Source organism: Seriola dumerili, unplaced genomic scaffold (genome assembly GCF_002260705.1).
Source record: "Seriola dumerili isolate Sdu_G_001 unplaced genomic scaffold, Sdu_1.0 BDQW01000024.1, whole genome shotgun sequence".
NCBI lineage: Eukaryota > Metazoa > Chordata > Actinopteri > Carangiformes > Carangidae > Seriola > Seriola dumerili.
Window position 1 is genome coordinate 1,063,839 of NW_019174279.1, and position 22,594 is coordinate 1,086,432.

A 22,594-nucleotide genomic window follows, 5' to 3' on the forward strand; every position below is an offset into this window, starting at 1 on the left:
TCTAGAAAGCTGAATCACAAATCGTGCGGGATGTGACGTGACGTTTTACATAGACATACATTTATTTGCTGATAAATTATTTGATGGATTCTGGCTTTTGGACATGAAGTAAAGCTAAAGAGGGCAACTGAAAAAGGACAGGAGAGGCACGTTGGCATGGCTGGATTACCAGCAGGGCAAAGTGCAGCCAACCACCCAATGGCCCCACAATGGGTTCACTGTGTAGCAGCTGATTTGTGGTTTATCTTGCATGTGGTTAATTGTAACTTTATTCATGAATATACACAGAATTTGTAAAATGCTATATTCATCAACATGTGGAACTCTTTACCCACATAACTCAAAATGGATCAAGACTGGGATCATAATCCCAGTCTTGATCCATTTTGACATAATCTGAAATAGTTTTTAAAGATGGACCTGTCATGAATGATCTGCTACTTGTTTCATGGTACATTTATTGTATTGTTATAAATTTTTTCTGTTTTGTGTATTGTTTGCGTCTTGTGCTGTGTTGTATGTTCTTGTTGAGTTTTGTGTTGTTTTTTGTAATGTAGGCTATTTTCTGGTTGGGTTTTTATTTTTATTTTTGTGGTTTTCTTCTTTTATTTTATTGCATGTATTTTAAAAGCCAGAAAATGCAAATTAGCTTAGGCTATAAATCTGTGGCATTTGTTCATGCTATATAGAACTACTTGTCCATAAACAAATAAACATTAAATAGATAAAACCTTGTAAAACACATAGTAGGACTTTCACCACTGGCGTAGCTTTTCAAACATACTGCTGGATTATATTTTAAATAAACTTTATTAAGTATATTTTGCTACATCTATATCAAGCATTTTTAAAAACAAGCTTAAGGTCCAGGGTTTTTCATTCTGGGTGTCCTCTGTCAGCCTGTGGGGCCCCGGGCTGTTGTCGGCCCTCTGTGCCCAACCATGGCGGCCCTGTGCGGGACGGGACTATCCAGAGGAGGGACCGGGGGGAGGAGCAGCCTGGAACGGTGACGTAGGATTGGAATGAGGGAGTGAATGTTCCGGGTCAGAAACTGGACGGGGGAGGAAATTAACTCCAGGACGAGACACGAAAAAAAAACGAGAACGCTACCCGCCTCTATACGGAGATGTAGCCCGTGTTTTTGCGGTTACAAAAGAGGGCTTTTAAAAACGGCGGGGGGTCGACGTGAGACGAGGAACCAAGTGGAGAGGGGAAAAAACAGGTGCCTACAAAGTCACCAAAGTGAGACAACGACGGACAGTAATTCCCATGTTGGTCGCGACCTCACGAACGTTAGCTCGGTAACGTTATTTACAGCTGGAGTTTCGGTGTTTAGTCGCGTGTGAGTTTCGCCTCGCTTGTGTTTGACGGTGAATTTAGTCCAGTGCTATCCCGCAGTAGCAATCTGTTGCATCCCCCTCCTCCCCGCTGTTTGTTTATCGCACGGGTACGAGATTTATTCCCACCTCCCCCGTGATGTTTCACTGTATACCCCTGTGGCGGTGCAACCGTCATGTTGAGATGATCGATAAACGCCACTGCTCCCTGCTGTATGTGCCCGATGAGATTTATCGCTACGGACGGAGTTTGGAGGAGCTGTTGCTTGATGCCAACCAACTCAGAGACTTGCCCAAGGTAAGCAGCAAACAGCTTCCGCTCACTGGGGTTCAGAGGCAGGGTATCGTAGCTTATTTTTGGTCACATGTAATGTGTTCCTTCGGTTAGAGTGGCTCTGACACGGAGCTGCTAACTGAGCTGATCAGGCGTCCCGTGAGAGTCTGGTGGTACCTGGGGACAACAATTACGCAAGATCAGCAAGGCAGGCACACTGTGGAGGTGGAAATCTCCCCTGAACTACACCTCCCACCGCAGGTTGATCTAATGCATGTGCCAGAGTCTGGGTTTAGGTCATAAAACATTTTTATTTGAGTCTCAAATGTCTCGGCAAAGCCCTGACATTTTGTCTGATACGTCAAACCTGTTTGGGCAGGTGATCCCATGCTGAGGTCAGAAATACCCATGACCCTTTGTCTGTGAACTCAGAGAGCCATGACTGTGTGCAGAGAGCATGAAATATCTCATTCTTCAGAGGAAATAGAGTTTAACTATGTTGAACAATACTCAAGTCACAATATATATGACTCAGTAATCTAATATTGTTAAACAGGAATGACTAATGGTGCTCTAGAGCAATATTTATTCAACGCTAGAGGTCCCAAATAAGACGCTTGTTGAAGGTTCATTATTGACTTTGGAAATAAGTTGCACAAAAAAAGAAAAACAAACTCCATCTGCTGATGAAGGCCATGAGATGTAGCCAAAAGCTCCAGAAAAATTCCAGTAAGTGGATCTTGTGCATGGGTATGCAACATACAACAAGGATCATCATAATGAATATATATTGTAAAAAAGACAGTTATTTTCATTTTCAATCAGTCAGTCATTTTAGAAATGCAGGAAATCAAGCTTCAAGTTCAATACCAATGCTCTTTTTTTCCATATTTAAATCTGTATAACTCATAGCGTTGGACTCATTAGAATAATATTTAAATGCAGAGACTGAAAGAAACAGTGAGTTTTTTGATAATATTGACCAAAAAACAGTATATATTGTGAATTAGTCATATCATGGCTGATTCCCAATCTTTTTAATATGGGCAGAATTGGCACTGATATCGACCTGGCATATTAGACTGGTGCTTTCCTAAAATAGAAGATTGAAAAAGAACCATTACAATTTCCCAGCGCCCGAAGTGATGCCTTCAAATACCCTGAAACTCAACAATATTTTGAGAAAAGTAGCAAAATCTTTACACATTAGAATCTGTGAATGATTGGTATATTTGTTTGATTATGACTCAGTCAATTAAAGACAGATTAAAGACTTTGATTTACAACGTGATTTAAGTCTTTAATTAAATAACCGATTCAACACTGTCTATCCAATGTCGAACTGTATTCATAGGTACATGACGTCACAACTGGATTGGGTTGAAAATTCAAGACTAAAAAGCAAACCTTGTCATTTGACTTCCATTAGATATTCCACAACTTGGATGACTGTAACCCTTTACAGACACAAACACCCAGTGAATCATAGGATGATTGAAGTACTCCATCGCAGTGGCACTATTTTTGTTTAATAGAAACAACATACTTTGGGGAGGAAGAGATACAGAAGCTCGGCCTTCTGACTTGTGACCATGGCGCTCTGGATTAAGTGAGATACTAGTTAACGGATTGTGTGAGAATGGTCCATTTAGTATGTGTCTATGTCCGGGCTTGAAGCTGAAGATCCCAGAGTCTGAAGATGTCTTTCTGGCATTCGTATAGCCCAGAGCTGCTACAGTGAGGGAAAGGATTACTGACTTTGTGGCTTTGTGGCTTTGTTGCATATTCCCTTTAACTTTTGCAGCCAAACCGGTTTTGTTGTTGATGGTGCTTTTGGTTCCGCTCTGGAGAGTGTATTTTAAGCTTGAGAAAATTGCATTTGTTATTGTCACGGAAACCTTCAACAGCATGGAGTACGTTTGGTAATATGTTGGGTTTACAGCTGGCCCTGACAAGTGGACTAGTACACTTGAGAAACTGTCCTGACCTCATATAACTGAAGTCATGGTGTCAGATGTAAAGCTGATAGGATTGAAGGACTATTTTGTGCCTTTGCGACGTTTCTTTCATTCTTGGTTTTCATCTAAATATAACATACAGCGATGTGGTCTACAGAAGTCTGTACAGTAAAAGGAAAAAGACAGTAGAAAGAAGATTTTCTGGGCTTGGCATGTCCATAGAAATTTGATGAAACAGAGATAATATTAGCAGCCTCTCATGGCTGTGTGACACTGCTTACTTTGTCCATTGAAGAAAAGCACAGGAACAGGTATTCTGACTGAAAACAAAGACAGCATTATGTGTTTTGTTGTCGCCTCACTCGTGCAATTGTAGTGTTTTCTAATGAGTCATCGACCTAAATTGAAAAGTACAGACCAATAAAACCATAAACCAACTCCACTATACACCTGGCAAACCAGGCGCTTGCATAGTTAACCCTCTCTCCATCGTCCTTGCCTGCAAGGGTGTGATTAACAGGTGTACTCTCACTGTGACAACACATACACAGCTGTTTGACAATTTAGCAATATATTTGTATATATATATGTATATATATATATATATATATATATATATGCTCATAAGTTTGTATAGAGGGTAGAGCAGTGGATTATTTGCATGCTGACGAGAGAAACTGTGTATTGTGTTCTTTGGCATGTATCTAATGTCATCAATGCTTGCTGAGTGAACCCAAGAAACGTCCCACTGGATAAACCTTGGTATCAGTCCACTCCACTGCTCACTGTGTGGCCTCATCCCATTTGCCTTGGAGGTGGCTAACTGAAAAAAAAAAAAAAAAAAAAGCTGACCACTTAACTTTATTATTATATTGACAATGATGTAACAAAGCCTAGACGCAGGAACATATTTCAAGTCAATCATTTCAACCAGCGGGCAGATAAAAACATGCACATGGCAGCCTTAACGGCAAGATGAAACAGCAAAGGTGTGTTTTTACAGTAACAAGATGAGGCAAGTTGAACTTGAGCAGATAGTTTCAATAGTTTTACGAAGAAAAATCTGCTGACCAAGTCATGAAGGTCCTATTTCTTTTTTGTTTTGTTTGTTTTATGTATTGTTTTTGCAGACACTGTGGACTGAATTAACAAGCAGTAAATTGTGTCTCTTTGTGTATTCAAAATGTCCCTTAAGCCACTGGTCCTCACGATACATACCATCAGACTGGTTTGTAAACGGCAGTCAAACTAAGAAACTAACCAGCAAGGAAGAATAAGAATGCAAGAGTAGCTGGCTGTTAAAATGTGTTTGCCTGTTCATCCAGTTTAAAAATGAATGCAGTTTTCAGTGTCTCCCGCTCCACTAAAACTGTAAGACAGAGAAGTGGCTGTGTCAAAAACCTTCTTAAATGAAAAAGCAACTCTTACATCTGCGGTGCATATACCTCTGCATAACAGAATTATTTTTAACTGCAATAATTGATCGATAAACCAGTCAATCTAGAGAAAATCAGCAACGGGTTTAAATTTGATTAATCTTTTCAGTAATTTCTCAAGTAAAAAGGCCAAACATTCTGCAGTTGCAGCTTCTTCAGTGCAAGGATGTGATGATGTTCTTTGTCATATACAGGAATGAGCTGAATACAATTAGGGGTTGATTTAAAACAAGCAATCTGAACACACCTCGGGTTGCGGGAAATTATAACAGTATTTTTCACAATTTTCTGATATTTAGTAGACTAAATGATTAACTGAGAAGATTAATCGATCAGACTAAAGACTATCATTGGTTTCATCCCTAGAAGTATCATGTTTTCCAGGTTGACAAACAATAAAATTACCAGATATGACAAGTTGATTTTGAGAGGATTCGCCCCTTAACTGATAAGTCAATCGACAGTTTAAATATGTAAGCTGAAACATGCATTGATGGCAGTGATGGAAGTGATGGCAGTGAGGGCGAGAGAAAGCAATATCCGGTCTGAGACAGGAAGCTGCAGAGTTTGTTGCATGTCTGAAGTGGTAAAGAAAGTGGTGCGATGAATCCCAGAGCAGGAAGCTGGTGGTTGAACTGACTTTGAAACTCTGAACTCTGATCGACAAAGGAGATGTTCCTGCAAAGAAAGAACTGTCACAAAGGGTAGTGCAGGTGAGTTTCTGAAATGTGGTTGTGGCTGAAGCAGTTTTAAACCTAGCCTTTGCTATGATATACTGTAAAATGTGCACATGAAATAACTTGTAATGGACTCAACTAAGCATTCAACACTCTTTGCCTTTATGGCTGTAGGGTTGTGGCCTGGCAAATGTAATTGACTTGATGACAAAGCAAGGAAGCCTAGTCCGGATAAATGGCAAACTCTCTATTACACTCATCTACTCAAATAATTCATTTTTTTAATGCTGATTTTATAGCTTTTTGGTTTGATTATGTAAGAATATTTGTTGCTAAACTTCACACCTGCATCTTGTACTACATGAGTACATTATGGACTTTTGGTGACAACTTCTGGTACAATGATCCCTGTGCTCACTTTCCAAAACCACCATCAGTGCTAAGGGTGAAACTGGAGGTTCAAACATTGACACGGGAGTTGACAGTATAGTTAATGTATGCTTGACTCAGCCTGTTTTGGTTTTTGTGTGTCACGCACGGGTGACAGTTGGGGGTGTGGTGACACTGAATGACACTAACAGGAGGAACAGGTTTTCTGTCAGTAAGTTAAATGCAGAAATTGCGAAGCTCGTCGCAAATTTACAACAAAAGAATCAATTGTATATTGCTGTTTGTTACCTTTCTGGTTGTCTTTATTGTTATGAAGAGGATTGGAAAACTGCATTGAGCATTTGAATTAAACTGACATTGATTTCATTTGAGTCCTTGATACTGGAAGTTTGTGTTTGCTTCCAACTGTGTCATAAAGGGAGAGGCATAGCTCAAGGAGGAAGTCTGAAAGTGGGAAACATGTAGGTGTGATCAAGCTCAAAACTGAATTGGCAATATTTTCCTGATCTGTTACACCTCAGGTTAGTTTTTTGGAAATGAACAAGTCTGCACTAGCAACGACTCCCTTGATAATATCATCAAGATGGATATAAATCTTTGAGCTGTGGCCTTGTGATTGGGAGCAGAGTGATCTGACAGGCACTGCACTTCATACTATGTTTTTTTTTTATAAGAAAGTGAAATGTGAAAGTGAAATTCAGGTGGTTAAGATGTGAAAACTCAGACAAACAGTCCCTTCCTGTAAGAACACAGGTTTGTTTGCTTGATCAAATGATGGATTAGCGGCTGTTTTCTTTCTTAAGACCTTGGAATGACATGGGCATTTTGTAAAAGGGTGGAGTTTGACTCTTGGACTCTTGGACTCTTGGGCCTTATTTGTTGTGCACACATTATTAGAATATGATCTGTATCTGGATATAGTCTATGGAAAATGTGCAACCTGATCATGAATTTTAAAAATGCAAATGGGTTTTACAGATTGCCTTTACACCTAAACTGACATTAGCTAATGATCAGACGATGCAGGTGCCCTGGCAGTCTAATAATGTTATTGACTCATTATGTACTGCCTGTGATTGAAGAGAGAGGCTAATTTCACAAAAATGAGCTGCTTGGGTTGTCTGTGGACCAGCTGTACTCATGATAATTATTACAGCTTAACATATTTTCAGATCATTTAGGTTTTCAATTCATCCTAGCTTTGTTGACCTCCAAACAAAACGTATTTCATTTACCTGGGCATGCTGCAACACCACTATAGTCTCCTCTTACAAATAAAGACATGTTTCCTACAGCCTAAAATGTTTCACCTTTGAATAAATGAAATGTTCCCCTACCAGTTTTTGACAGCCATATGCCATCCAAAACCCTGTGGTTGTAAAAAACAAACAAAAAAAAACCAGTTCAAGTTGGTTACAATGGATTTCAACATGTTTTTACAGCATAAAAGTACAGTACAGAAAAGTAGAAACCTTCAGCGTACTGGGCACGCAGATCAAAAGAACATATTTAACAGTCAGCTTCAGTGATCGATTGACTGAATAAGAAATAAGAAATGCATGTTTTTCATTGATGAGCCCCCATGGCCAGATGGCCTGCCCGGTGAAACGCAACAGAGGAGAAAATAGAGAGGCCAGAGGGGAAGTTTTTCTGTTCTGTTCTTGCTAAAACTTTAAGGGAACCTGAAGCAGCATTGTCAGGTACCTGCTCCGCCACCACACAGGCAAGGTTCTGCCCGCTCTTGTTATGGGCGTCAAGTATGTGCTTATGATAATTGCTTTTGCTTTTTTGTGTGTGCCAACTGGATCTTTCCTTCTCGGAAACCAACAAACAAAGATCTCTGCACTTCTAAATAGCAACCTGTGAGTTGACCCTGAGGCCACGCATCCTATCTGATAGTGTCTGAAAAGCAAAGTTAGAGAGGAGAAGGGTCCGTTGGAGAACTTGGGAAAAGTAATACCGGCTGTCAGACGTCATCAGCACAGCCTGTTGAATAAAAATATCTCACAGTGACGACATGTGTCCTGTTAATTGTATTTTTTTTTCAGAAGTGGCTTTTAACTGAAACAGGAGGTGGAGGTGTCTGCTATCAATAGGCCACCAGAGATGTTTGCTTTTATTTGAGAAGAAATGGAGCACAGAATTTAATTGAATTGGTAGAGGGGGGAATACTTCTAGTTTCTCAGACATTTGTGACTAATGAATGGGTTTTTCATTAAGAATCCCCAAAAGTTATAAAGCCAGAGGTAAAAAAAAAAAAAGGGGTCATGTCCTCTTGTATTTTTGGAATAAAGGAATAATAAGAAATAAAGAAGGCTTTATTGTCGAGTAGTGAGCTGATGTAACAGTAATAAAGTCAGCATTTAGAGGCTGCAGACTGGTCTTCATCATTATACTCTCTTGCTAAATCTTTTTGCCTAGAAGAATGCCTTGAACCCTAGTCTTTTCCTGGCTTTTCCAGTCAGTTCCACACAGAGGAGTCCTGCATGTTTATATTTAACACACACACATATATATATATATATATATATATATATACACACACACACACACACACGGAAAAAAATAAGTTAGTTCTGTTACTCCTAAAGCAGCAGACGACTTACACTCTTATCTTTCTTTTTTTACATTGTGGTGCCCTCATGTGATTCCCATCATAGCCCCACCCAAGTTCAACCTGAGCAGACATCTAATCAGCCAGAATAATTGAAAATTGTGGGACTGTGCACGGTCTTTAAACATAAAAAGTAAAATGCAATGAAGCGTTATTATTTCTGAAAATGCTAACAAGGCGCATGCTACTGCAAGAAAGAAATCAACCACTGCTAAAGATGTGATTATAATTTAAGCACTTGATTTATGTCACCAAACATTAAATCATCTTCAGTTAAGTTTAAATTGAATAAATATGTTGTATACAATTCAATGCGACGGTTTTACTTCCACTTCCACCGCTTTTTACTGACTATACTTTTTGCCTTTCAGCCATTTTTCCAGCTGGTTAAACTAAGAAAACTTGGCCTGAGTGACAACGAGATCCAGAGACTTCCACCAGAAATAGCCAACTTCATGCAGCTGGTAGAACTGGATGTCTCTCGAAATGGTAAGAAGGCAAAAAGGTCATATTAAACACACAACTAACTCATACTCAGTTGTTACATTTCACATTTTATAACTGTCTGTCTGTGTGTTTTCTTCACATCTGCGAGAGTATGCTTTTACAGCTGAGAGAGACGGCACTAAATTCAACGAATGAATGACACTGGCAGATTTACTCCCCATTAGTGAAGCTGATGCAGCAAACGAGCATACAAAAAAGCATGGTTTGCATTAGCCTGAATCTCCCAAGTTGTTTGAATAGACCCGAACATATTCCTTTAGATACACTGGTGAGGTTTCTCCTGCAACAAAGCAGCAGTCTGTTCACAGCTGTGGCTGGAGAGCAAAACCAAATTCAAGTTGATAGAAAGTGCATTTAAGACACTGTCTTGTTTATGTTGAGTCATGATTAAGTTGGAGTGTTTTAAACAACTGCACATTTGATCTTTCTTTTTTGGTCTGAATGCATCATATTTAGTGAGTGAGACATGGGTAATATAACTTCAATAATAACACAGATTTATTCTCATTAGATTTACCACATCTTTGCAATCAGGTCTGCACCGTCACTGTCGTGATTTTTATTGTTTATCGCTTGCACTTAAAGCAACTGCCTTTAATTGTATTATTTTGACATGCGTTATTTAACTAATGCTGATTGTGTCGTATATTTATTTTTTGACTGCTGGCCCGAGTGGAGTGATTAAGAAGTGCTGTAACATGTGTCTTTTCTCTTATTCAGATATTATGGAAATTCCAGAGAGCATTTCATACTGCAAAGCCCTCCAAGTGGCAGATTTCAGTGGAAATCCATTAACAAGGTAGTGACACAGATGATGATGTTTTACTTTTCAAAGCGGAAAACTAATTATCATGCATATTTGATACTTTAACCGTGGTCTCTTCTAAAATATTCCTCTGTCAAGATTTGTAACTTGGCTAAAACCATACATTTCATATACAGTATCTGATACTTTTCTACTTATCTCCTCCTAAATGAACCGGCCTATTTATCCAGATTTAAATGTTGGAATAACAAAAGCGGGGAGTACATCTTTGAAAATTAAGAAAATACATGTTTCTTGTGGTTCATATTGCCATTGTCTGCATTGTGTGTGTTTTTAAGAACTCCTGCTTTTACTCCTGCCGCCATGAACTTGACAGATTGCAGATTTTGCATAGTTTGCTTTTAATTGTGTGGGTGAGACTAAGTCCAATTTGCACCCCAGCAGGGGAAAAAACCACACTGCTTTTCAGTCTATAGTTTAGGAGGCACCAATGAATAGTATAACATAGCATTGGTGTTCAATACTTTTAAAGTGCACACAGGCTTCCACACACACACAACACTCTTTTTCCACAGTAGTAACCTAATTTTCCACTCTTTCATCAGCCCTAATTGAACAGTTTCATAGTAAAGGTTTAGTTACAACTGGGGGTTAGCAGGAATGTGATGGCACATTAATTAATTTTAAAGGCCCTGTCTGTATTTTTCAAATGTATAAAAAAGAAGAATTTTATCTTGTTTTTAAAAACATTTACAGCAACAAAAAATATAAAAAGCGATGATTTAGTTGTCTCTATAAGTTGTTTTATTAAAGGACCTGTCACTTTAGGATTGATCGCAGGCTCCATTTAGAATTGCAGCGGTGGACATTGTGTTTATATTAGCAGGTTTTAGTTTACATGGAGCGCCATACTTAATCTTGAGAGTGTGCCTGGTTCCAAATACCAGCAGCCGGCTACAGGTCACTTCTAGTCAGTTATTAAGACTTGTTGATACCTTTCTTGATCTCTGGCTTACATTCAGTCCAAATAATGATTCTGGAGAGAAATATTGGAAAGAAATAGTCTTTTTTCATCTCATTCACATTTATGTAGGATGGATTCCACCAAAATGAAGATAACCAGAGCTTGAATGATGCAAGAAGCTTAATGTTGTTGCTGCTGCTATATATCAGAGTGTGACCACAGTAGTCTCATAGTAGTAAAAACTTGACAAAAGAAAGTTTTGTCCTGAACAAGCAGACAATATGTCCATTGAGAAAATTGGATTTTCTGCCTTTTTTTTTTTTTTTTTTTTTTAGGACACCAGATTGCAGAGACTTTTATTGCCTTGCCTAAAGTGCTGGTAAACCCTTGCTTAACATTGCTTACATTCTCAACAGACAACACAGTCATCCAACAGCACAGTCACCCTCTCCTTTTTAGTGGCCAGTATTCATCATTTTCCTGCCGGTGTCTCACAAGGTGGCGACTTTGTGTTTTATTTTTGCAGGTTACCTGATAGCTTTCCAGAGCTGCGGAATCTAACATGCCTTTCCATCAATGATATTTCATTGCAAGTTCTTCCAGACAACATTGGGAAGTAAGTGTATACACTGATTCATCATGTTTGCTTTGACATAATAAGTGGATCTCACCTTTGCCAGTAAAACATTTCCACACCGTTTCATAGCACAAGCAAAAATGAAAATGTTTATCTTACCCTGAAATGACAAATGTCTGTTACTCTGAACAATGACAAACAAATGGTGTTCATGGTGCTTGTAACCTATTTAGAGTTCAGAGAGAGAGAATCTTTTCAAGACTACAAATCCCTTGTTTTGGAGCATATTGATGCACTAATAGCCTGAAGTGCATATAATGTAATGATGATGTCGAGGGACTTGTGTCACATAACATCTATGTGTCTCTCTCTGCATTTCCATGTCTCACACTTTGCTTCAGTCTTTGTGATCTTGTTAGAAAAATCTTAATTTTATCCACAAATAGATTTAATTTGTTGAGTTCCATAGAAATACTGAACCAAATTCAGTTGTTTTTAATACCACCCTCTGTGATGTGGTGTGTGTTAACAGACATTAAACAGTCTAGTGTGTGAAAGCAACAACATTTTCCCCTTTTGAAACGCCTTGAGTCTTAAAAAATTCTCTAGAGTGGCGCTGTGTGAGCGACTACTTATCTAGAGGTAAATATGTCAGGTTTTATTGTTTTAGTCAGTAAACATGATGAGGTGAGAAGTCCTCCTACACAGCCAATTAACATATGGAATGACAGTTTTCCTTCTTAACTAAAATAATTAAAAAATCTGTAATGTGTCCAGATCATGACTGTGACTCCTTCTGTACAACGTTGTGCATTAAGTGCTATTATCATCAGGCACTTGGTTTTCTATTGCCTTCTTCTCCCCCAATTGTAATAATTTCCTCTAAAATCTCTTCCGTCTCACTGCATTAGGGGAAAACATACCAACCACATTACTCCCCACAGACACATCAGTCAGCGTCTGCTCCTTGACTTCATTGTCTTGGTCATAAAAGGCAAAAGTCTTGTTGTGAGATGGCACATAATCCGGACTAGTGAAAGCTCATGTCTGCCAGCATTCTTATTCCTTAGAGGCCTCCCCTATTGTTGAGTTCAGTTATAATTGGATTTAATAACAGAAATATGTGCTTTTAGGTCAAATTGCCACAAGGGATGTTTTTAGTGGAAGTTTGGAATTCAAAGGAAACTGAACTAAGACTCTTACACTGATGGATTTAAAGGGATAAATTTACTTTAGATGTACACTTGTGGTTAGAAATGTTGATGATGTTCTGATATTGGATGGATTTTTTTCTGGAGCTCCTATCATTCATTGCTACAAATTACCTCTTCACCAGACACTTGTCTTTTTTTTTTTTTTTTTTACAAATAGTAACACCTTCTTAATTGATGAATTGTGTAGAGCAGGATTTAAAACACAAAAGTTACGAAAGATGTTGTTTAAAGGCACTTTTTCTCACATTGATTACTACAGTGAAACTCCCCCGGGTGTAGTAGTATGTTTTAAATGATTACTGGTGGTTGTGGTCTGGATGGCATATTTGAGTCATTAGATAACTGCTGAAAAAGTTGGAGCTAAACTAAACAGAGATTCGTCTCGCCTTGCGGTGGTGCCATAAATTAAGGATTATTGCTTAACCTCTCAGAGATAATGCATGGATGGTGGATGACAGCCTGAATTCTTTTAGTGTTCATAGGTCAGGACTACAGACTTTGAAATAATGCTATGCCACCTATTTTATACTTCTTTTAAGACTTAATGTTAATCTGATGTTTTACACATACAACATTTGGCCTAAATTAGATTTTGTGCAAGACACAACCCGCCAGATAGATTTTTTTTTATTAAGATCCATACTGTAATGGATCATCTGAGTAGTGATGATGGTCCTGCAGAACTGACCTATAACATTTGTAACTGTGTTGTGCGTTGAGCTTTTCTCAGGTTCTGCATATTTCCTTAGTTGCATAATATTCTGCAACATGTTAAATCTTGTTGTTTAAAGATTATAAACAAGCTTCAAACATAAAAACGCTAAAACCAAAGTCAGTTAAGATTTTATTTTAGAAAAATGACGCTTCCTTTCAGAAATCTGTTTTGCAGATTACCTGGTTGGCTATAAAAGCCGTTTCTCATACTGTTCATGTTGTTTGCCATGGCAACGGCTACAAACTGAACATAGACAAGAGCTGGAACTGTGTATGTGACTGATTTACATCATTTTGTATGACATATAGAGTTTTCCTACCAAGAAAGTCACCTAAAGTTCAAGTGATCTCTTCACACCCATTTCCTCATAGTACGGCATGTGCCCCACATGTGTCTCATATCTATCTTACATAAAGCAGTGACTTAAGGCCTGCGCTCTGTCAAGGAAAGAAGGTAATGAAAACCATAACACAGTTGGAACAACACACTAGAGGGCTTTTAGACATGGATAAAGTAAATGTTTAAGGGGTTAAATGACATCATTTATCTCCTGAGATGGGAGTGTTTTCTGGCAAAAAGTAGCATTCACAGAAACCTGCGACATTGATGCAGTAAAGTGGTTGTTTACATCATTTAGCTGATCTCTAAGACCAGATTTCAGGCAGAGTCTTTTAATCTCTGGCTTGCGATCTGAAAGAAAAACACTCACAGAAAGCAAGATTAAGGAAAAGTAGCAGTTGGATTGCATATAATGTTGAGGGTCAGCCGGGTTTTCAAGAGACACTTGATGTAGACTAGATTAAGAACCAGTTTAAACATACCTACTTGGTATGGAAACTGCAGTGCCACTCTAAAGGCTTTAGAAACAATTCATTAGTGTCATATTTCTGACAGTGATAGAGCTTGGCTAATTGACTCATAATATTTGGTTTGGTATTCAGATCAGGAAAATGATGTTAACTCCTCGGTCCATCTCTAATCCCACACGAAGGCTGAATTATTTAGTCTGGGTTCTGATCAACAACACGGACTTTGCACTGTACTAGTAAGCTGTTGTCATAAAATCCTCCATTAATTGGGTACATGTGCAGCACGGAGGCGTACATAAGCAGCACTGTGCTGTACTTTGTTCTATGATAACCATTTAGACATTTTGCTCTTCATTTAAAGAATGCAGCTGTTGTTTATGCTGCTGTGATTTCAGAGCCTTGATAAGAGTGACACACCTCTAAAGTACTTCCTTTTCTCAGATATCTGATTGCAAGGAGACGTTTTACGGCCATTTTTGTTTTTTAGCTCTCATTAAAACTCATTGTTTCTTTTTAGAAACATCCAAGAGCATCATGTCTAATATTTATCTGTGTTGTGGAGATATGAGTAGAAATTGCATAGAAACTACAGTTCATGTTTTTATGGCAATTTCAGAAGCAATTAATCTTTCTTTTCTCCTGTCATCGCAGCCTTTCCAATTTGGTATCACTAGAACTCAGAGAAAATCTGCTCACATTCCTACCAGAGTAAGTGTTCAACTAACTGCACAGTATGTATGGATATTTATATATGTATGTATTGTTGTATCATATCTCCTTGCATCTGTCAACCACAGGTCACTATCTCTGCTTCATAGACTTGAAGAACTCGACCTAGGAAATAATGAACTCTACAGTCTGGTAAGTCTTTTTTCTCTGGGTGCGTGTGAGCTTGTTTACTCAGAAGAATGCCACATTGCCGCTCACAAAATGAGCAGAATGAAACTTTTCCCATTTCCTTGTTCTTGTCATGTCCGAGTAGATTAACGTCCCTCGAGAACAGCTTTCACCTCTTATCACGCAGATGGGAGGATGACCATCTGTGTTGAGCTCTGGTTTTAAGTTGTAATCTTATGCGAGCGGTCTAACTCTGATGGTGAATGATTTACTGACAGATCAAGCAAAGACAGACTGCAAAGAAATGGCTTTTAATGTGTTTTATTTTCTTTACAATGTATTCCTCAGTTGTGTGTACAGTGAACTGAAGTTATTTACATTTTTGGATGTCGTCTGAATTTCTTCTGCTCGCAATTGTGATAGTTAATATTTGGTTTTCAGTATTATCCTTTATTCCATACTCTTGACACGGCTCTGTTACATTTAATAGATATAATTAAATTGATTTGTCATGATGCCAAAAAGCAGCAGAAGAGTTGTGATACGCTCTTGAAGAAAGCAGTGTAACCTAAAACGAAAATAAGTATTGATAGAATCATATGGGGGGGTTGTGGATCCATTTTCATTCATTTCAACCGATTTCTATTCGCTGTGTGTGCACATCATGAATTTGAATCAAAGAAAAAAGCAGTATATTGTCAGAATCAAATCACTAATATTGCATTCTTCTGTTTTGTTGTCTCTTCTTGTCTTTTCTATTTTTCTGGCTCTCACTCTTTCAATCTCTACATTTCTTCCTCCCACATAGCCGGAGTCAATAGGCTGTCTTGTCAGCTTAAAGGACTTGTGGCTGGATGGAAACCAGTTGGCTGACATACCCGCAGTAAGCTTTGCATGCAAATGTATAGGCTGTATTTGAGATTCTGTTATCATTATTATAGTACCACTGTTTCATATAATCCATTTCATAGCATTGTGCATTGATGCATATATATATATATATGAGTTCAGAAAATAAAATTAGAACTAGAATCAGTGACAAAAATTCCATCCCAAGATAAGACAAATGTTGTCTTGCAGCCATGTTGAACATGTGTCCAAAGCCTAAGGTGTTTGCTTTACCACAAGTCTCTGCTCTGAATCTCAGGAGATGGGCAGTATGAAAAGCCTGTTGTGTCTGGATGTGTCAGAAAACAAAATGGGGCACCTTCCTGAGGAGTTGGGAGGCCTGCTGTCACTAACTGACCTGCTGGTGTCTCAGAACCTCATTGATGCTCTCCCCGAAAGCATTGGTAAGCACTTGAATTCTCCTAGCCCTTTATTAGCGTGATTATGCTATCTTTGCAAGCTTGTCTTGGGTATATTTTGACATAGGTTATTTCTCATCATCTCGTAATTCTCACACATGGGAAAACATTGCTTTTCTGCATGTGCTGTATGTGGCAGCCAATATGCTTTGGTGTCTGCATTTAATGTGACAACTACCAAATCTCTAAGCGCTTGTGCTGCAGCACTGCTTTTAGTCATTTGTTTAAAAAGTGATACATTCACATTTGGATGATATCTAGCTCTTGCTCCTATGTGGTTTTAATGCACTTATTTTAACTCACTCCGGACAAGAGTGTCTGCCAAATGAATGAATATTGATGTAATGTATTGAAAATAAGACACTGAAAATAAATATAACTTAAGAGACAGCAACATACATTTTACGCAATGTTCCCGTTATGACCTCATCAGCTTGCTAAGTAATATCTAAACAAGGTTTGCAGTGTGTCTAATATATATATTTTTCTTTCTCTGCAGGAAAACTACGGAAACTTTCTATATTGAAAGCCGATCAGAATAAACTAACTTATCTTCCAGAGAGCATTGGCAACTGTGAAAGTCTCACTGAACTTGTGCTCACAGAGAACCATATACAGGTTTGTTTCCAACTGTATTAATGTTTTGTCTTCAAAACGTAATGAAAACATTATAGGGTTAGTACCTTCACACTTATTTTACAAAGTTGGGCCTTAGCTCGCCCATGCTAACCGAACTGGAAAAATAGCTATAGGCAAGACTGATGTGCAGACTGCTGAAGTACAAGTGATGACACACTGAGTGAGACAGAGACTGAAAACCACATTCAGGTGATGCGTACGTGACCGCTCTGACCTGTCTGTGTTTTTCTGTCACATCCCATTTTGTCTGTCTGCATGAGAGCACCTCCCTATACTGATGACACGTGGATGATTTGGCTCTCTATATTGTCCTCATTTTATGGATAAATTGATTAATGGGACAAACTGTTTAACTGTTAAAATATAATGTAAAGAAAAAAATAAAATAAGGAAATACTAATGATGTTCTTTTTTAATTGTTATTTTGATTGATTTATTGTTTCAGAGTTTGCCGAGGAGTATTGGGAAATTGAAACGGCTTTCCAACTTCAACTGTGACAGAAACCAGCTAATGTCATTACCCAAGGAGGTAAGCTTTTCACATATCAACCAACATCAGTTACCCAAACCGAAGATCATAAGTACCAAAGTACCTAAACTATGTGTTTTATAATCCAGCTATAACTCTTCTACTAATAGATGCGTACAACAGATTATATACAATCTAATGACACCCAAGTTTATAGTGGTAATATTCAGCACCAAATACAGAAATCAGCCAACCCAGACTGGTGCCCCTCCTTTCCTTACCAAAGAAACCAAAGAAACCAGAAAGACAAATGATGATGTTACCTCCAATAAATATAGTAAATGTGAAGCCTAAAAACCACAGATCTACAAAAAAAAAAACAGGAGCTCTTACGCTCGTTGCCTGCAGGTGGTGCAAATGTCAAAATGTGCCGAAATGATTACTCTCTTTACCTGTAGATGACAAACATCGACGTGATCTTCGTCTTCAGGTGTAAACTGCTGCTGTTGTTATTTTTCTTGTCAGCAGGTGGTGCAGGTTAGGCAGGAACTGCAGCTCTGACCTTCAAATTATTATTACAAATGTGAATTTTTCTGTCCGGTTTTTCCTGTATTGAGTGCACTAATGTAATGCTCTTAGACTGCCATTAGGCTTTAATGCAACAGTTTATGAGTGACATTGAGATTTTCCTTGGCTCAAATTGTTAAACTATCTAAAGTTCATTCACGTTTTAGATCAACAGTGCTCTTCCTTGTTGTGCTTTCTCTTTTCACTTTTACTGCTCAGTCCTCTCGGTTTGCTCATCTCTGTCTGAGTGTCTCCATTGTGTTTGTATGTGACATTCTTTTCTAACCTCTTGTCTGTTTAAGTGAAGGCACGCCTGGTTGAAAGCTTCATCTGAAAGGCTTCTTCAGACGTTGTACAATGGCCTTGTGTATTAATGATGTAAAGACTGCAGTGTTTGGAGAAAAAATAACAGTTCAACACACTTGGCCTTAGATAATGAATCGATGGTGTCACTGTTTTCTCAAACCAGCATTGCATGACATCTCTAACAATCACAGCGTAACCATTTCCCAAGTATTGATTTGTGCTTTGCTGAGCTACTTGACCATTGGCCCAGTTTTATGGATTCTATTGATTGTTGATTAGTTGCTCCTAACACATTTTCCCTGGCTGACTTTTGTCTGTGCTAACATGGAATCATGTATGTGAATTGTTCTAAAACTGACGATTTCAAATGTTTTGTTTGTTCCTTCTGCTTCGTTTACTGTAGACTCTATTCTCTCCTGTGGACGCATAAAGCACTTACCATATGATGAGCTTAACCTGCTCCTTTTAACGTGATGAATCTCTGGAACAGTACTGGTATCCTGCTCCTGCAGGTCTCTGTCTGAGCAGATTAATAGATTACAACTGCAGTTCAGCTGGCCCATCAAGTCTCTGCTTTGTCTGGCTACTAGGTCTAATTGTTCCTAATTTTAGGTCCCTGCGCCACATCCCATTGACATTTAACTAATCTGCCACCGAGATCACCAATTCTGGGACAAAGTGCCCAAATACTGCCAACAGACTCACTCTGGTTTCTTTTGTTCTGCATTGTTAAAACGCCAGATTTATACTTATGAGTATTTGTTTTATATTAAATTATACTCCATATCCAGACAAGGAGAGGAAAAATCCCCACTGAAACCACTTAGTGTTTTTATGCTTCATGGGATGCCTGTTACTGTGGCTGACATGCAGCCTAATCATGATGTCTCTTCTATTAACTAGATCGGGGGCTGCAGCGGTCTGAATGTCTTCTGCGTACGAGAGAACAGGCTGACGAGGATACCGTCAGAGTTGTCTCAAGCCACCGAACTGCATGTGTTCGATGTCTCTGGAAACAGGTATGTGCAACAAGGTGGAGAAGGTAGTTTACACCAACTCAAGTGAAAGATATATGGATAAAAAAGCAAATACAAACCCAAATTTTAGAAAACATGAAACATGATTCTTGATTAAATACTTGTTTTCTACTCTCTGATCCCTGAAGATTATCCTGATATTTTGACAACATATTACTCACTCGCTGTCAGTGGCAGATTGTTTTGGCTCTGGTTCTCTGCCTCTACCTGTTTTGGTCCAAGCTTTGTCTTCAGAGGAGGCTGTAGCCAATGTCTGCTGCTTGAGTCACACACACAAACATGTTCACCTCTGTGTCTGGGGAGTGTTTCCCCTCCTGCACATTGTCAGAACAACTGCCAAGTTCTTCATCCGAAGTACTAATCCTAAAAGCTAACACAGCAGTGTTACGAAAATAAGAACCTGCAGGTATCTCGTGGTTTCTTTATATCCTATATAATATGAGCCGGTTAGATATTTATTTCCTGTTTGTTTTCAGGTTGATCCACTTACCGCTGTCACTGACCACACTACGACTGAAAGCCTTATGGTTGTCAGAAAACCAGTCGCAGCCTCTCCTCACCTTTCAGACCGACGAAGATCCTGACTCAGGCGAGAAGGTGCTCACCTGCGTGCTGCTGCCTCAACAGCCATGTGAACCAGACAATAAAGGTAATGTTTTTTTTGTTTTTTTATATCAAGCCTAAGATAATTCCCTGAAGTTTTGAATAACCAAACCATGAGTCATCTGTGTTATCAGGAGCTCTAGACATTTTTTTCATATTGGACTGAGTGAAATGACAGTAGTATGTGTGTGTGTGTGTGTCTGTGTGTGTGTCTGTGTGTGTGTGTGTGTGTGTGTGTGCATATGTACATATAATATAAATATGGTAGTGCACATGCTCATCTATCTATCTATCTATCTATCTATCTATCTACACACATATATATATATATATACACACAAACACAGTATGTGTGTGTGTGTGTCTCTGTGTGTGTCTGTGTGTGTGTGTGTATATATATATATAGATATATATATATATATAGTGTGTGTGTGGGATCAGTGTCTCCATGCTCCTTAAGTGTCAGGCTACAGTGAAACGACTTGGTGCCAGCACTGTGACATTTGAGTATTATTCCTCATCAGTTCTTGCCTCGTCCCTGATTATTTAGTGCCCTGCGGTTTTGGCGACATTATCACATGATCTGCTCGGGGAAGCACAGCGTGTTCTGTGCCCTCTGATCCTTCCCCGCAGTATCTGTCGATTATGAGGTCCTGTAAGGGATCACAGCGCCTATAACGGATCAGGCCCTCTCCTGTCCCTTGAGGCCCTCCTTGGTTATGTTTTTCAGAAATGCGGCGGATTGGACAGTTAAAGAGGCTTAGCAGCGGCTGGCCTGCTGCCATTAAAAGCTCGCCTAGTGGGTATAGAGATGCGGCTGAAGGCTGGCTCTATCTCTGCCTGATACGACAGTCCATTGTCATTTTTATTCTTTGCGTTCATCCACAGACAAATGTGAGGAGTATATGCGTTCCACTGCAAAAGGCTTGTTCCTTCATGTCACTGTATGTTGCACTTAAAAAAAAGCCGTTTCTCCCTCAAAAAGAAACGGCGGCATTTATGCATTGATGTGCTGTCTCTCTCTTGTGGGAGAGATGCAGATGTAAGACTGGTGGAGGTCAGATGAGTGAGGGTGAAGCCATAGTTGGGGGCAGGGAAGATTGTGTTGCTGTAAGCCTGTGACTAAGCTGGGATTTGAAACTGTGATCTGGCAGTTTCAGGCTCTCTCTCATAAGAGCTGGGTTATGTGACAGTTTTCATTTCTTGAGTTGGCAGATTGCGGAGAAGCGATCATAACAACCATATTGATTTTAATCTACTGAAATATTCATTTTACGATCTGTAATTCATTCTTAGCATTTTTACACATGCATGAACTCCAGTAATACAATTTGTGTTGTCTCTTTTAAAAACAACCTCAGGCTCTGATAAACTTGCCCGCTTTGGAGCCCTGGAGAGCCTGGTGAATGACATGGCAGATGACACGTGGGACAGGAAAGCCGTGAACAGGATCAGTGCCATTCACTTCCTTGATGATGATGAGGAGGAGGATGATGACAAGGTGAGAGCGCCGAGCTCAAGGGCTCAACTACGGCGCAGAAAAAGCAAAAATGAAAAGCCACTGTTAAGGGATGAGTCTGGTGATATTCTAGATTTTTCTTATTGTCAACAAATCTTATAAAAAGACTAAAACTAACAGTGAACTGTATCCAAAGGCTGATATATCTTATTCCTCTGTGCCATAGAGCCCGTTACTAAAAACACATGATGTCCATATTAGAGAAACAAGAACAAAGAGCTGCTTTTAGCGAAATGCTAACACCAGCTGCTAGCTTGCTCACAATGACAATAGTAACATGATGATGCAAAAATTAGTTCAACATTTCTCTATTACATTTTGCTACTTTCAAGCCAAATGCGACACATTTGCAATCAGTCATTCAGTTTGGACGTTCAGTTTTGACATAGCCTTTAGTCAGCCATGCCCATTTTTAACTGTTCTTCGCTCACCACCTAGAGCAGATGCAAGTAATTACTCTTTTTGCTGCATATATAGAAAGTGTACCACTAATTAGAGTCATTCCTTCACGCAGGGAACTTTACTCCGGCGGGCTACGCCTCACCCCGGTGAGCTGAAAACGATGAAGAAAGCAGCTGAGAACCTCCGCAACGACCTGAACGCTGCCAAAGGCCTGGACTCCAACAAAAACGAGGTCAATAACGCTGCAGACAGAGTGACCACGTCTGTGTGACCTTTACCTCAGCAATGTTTTTTACCTCCTGTGTCTCGCCGCTGTGTTGTCCTGCACAACCCCTGCAGTCCCCCCCGACCCCCACCCCCCCCCCCCCTTTTCTATGTTTTACCTACAAACCCCAGTGTGGCCTACCCTCCTCTGATTAAACCCTGGGACGCCTGTAACCTTACTCCATCTCCAGTCCTGTGTAAAAACGTGTTTGACTCAGTCTACCAGGGCCGCTGTGCCTTCCTTTTTAAAAAAAAAAAAAAAATTAACGTCCACAGCAATAATCTGCACAGAGATGCTCCTTTTAAAAGATATTTTAAAAATTTATTACTTTTTTATAATGGCCGTCTTATTTTAAAATATACATTAGGTAGTTGCACTTATATAAGTCTTTAATAGTCATGGTGC

At 39.2% G+C, this 22,594-nt stretch overlaps 1 protein-coding gene across 2 annotated transcripts; it reads left to right on the forward strand.

Moving 5' to 3' along the window:
- Positions 1 to 1,049: 1,049 nt before the first annotated feature.
- lrrc1 (leucine rich repeat containing 1) lies at positions 1,050 to 22,265 on the forward strand. 2 transcript variants are annotated; one of them, XM_022763674.1, is made up of 14 exons: positions 1,050 to 1,635; positions 9,058 to 9,175; positions 9,914 to 9,992; positions 11,450 to 11,539; positions 14,890 to 14,946; positions 15,036 to 15,099; positions 15,884 to 15,958; positions 16,223 to 16,367; positions 16,882 to 17,000; positions 17,467 to 17,550; positions 19,267 to 19,382; positions 19,877 to 20,049; positions 21,365 to 21,504; positions 22,037 to 22,265. In XM_022763674.1, the coding sequence occupies exons 1-14, from the start codon at positions 1,477 to 1,479 to the stop codon at positions 22,193 to 22,195; spliced, it is 1,578 nt and encodes a 525-aa protein (XP_022619395.1). In that variant the 5' UTR covers positions 1,050 to 1,476; the 3' UTR covers positions 22,196 to 22,265. The 2 variants fall into 2 exon arrangements, with proteins under 2 accessions (XP_022619395.1, XP_022619404.1); XM_022763683.1 differs by lacking the exon at positions 1,050 to 1,635 and adding an exon at positions 5,635 to 5,718.
- The last annotated feature ends 329 nt before the right edge of the window (positions 22,266 to 22,594 follow it).

Coding starts and splice junctions, on each gene's coding strand:
- lrrc1 (XM_022763674.1), top strand. CDS start 1,477: ATGTTTCACTGTATACCCCTGTGGCGGTGCAACCGTCATGTTGAGATG. Junction 14,947..15,035: donor CTGCTCACATTCCTACCAGA/GTAAGTGTTCAA, acceptor TGTCAACCACAG/GTCACTATCTCTGCTTCATA. Junction 17,551..19,266: donor TAATGTCATTACCCAAGGAG/GTAAGCTTTTCA, acceptor TCTATTAACTAG/ATCGGGGGCTGCAGCGGTCT.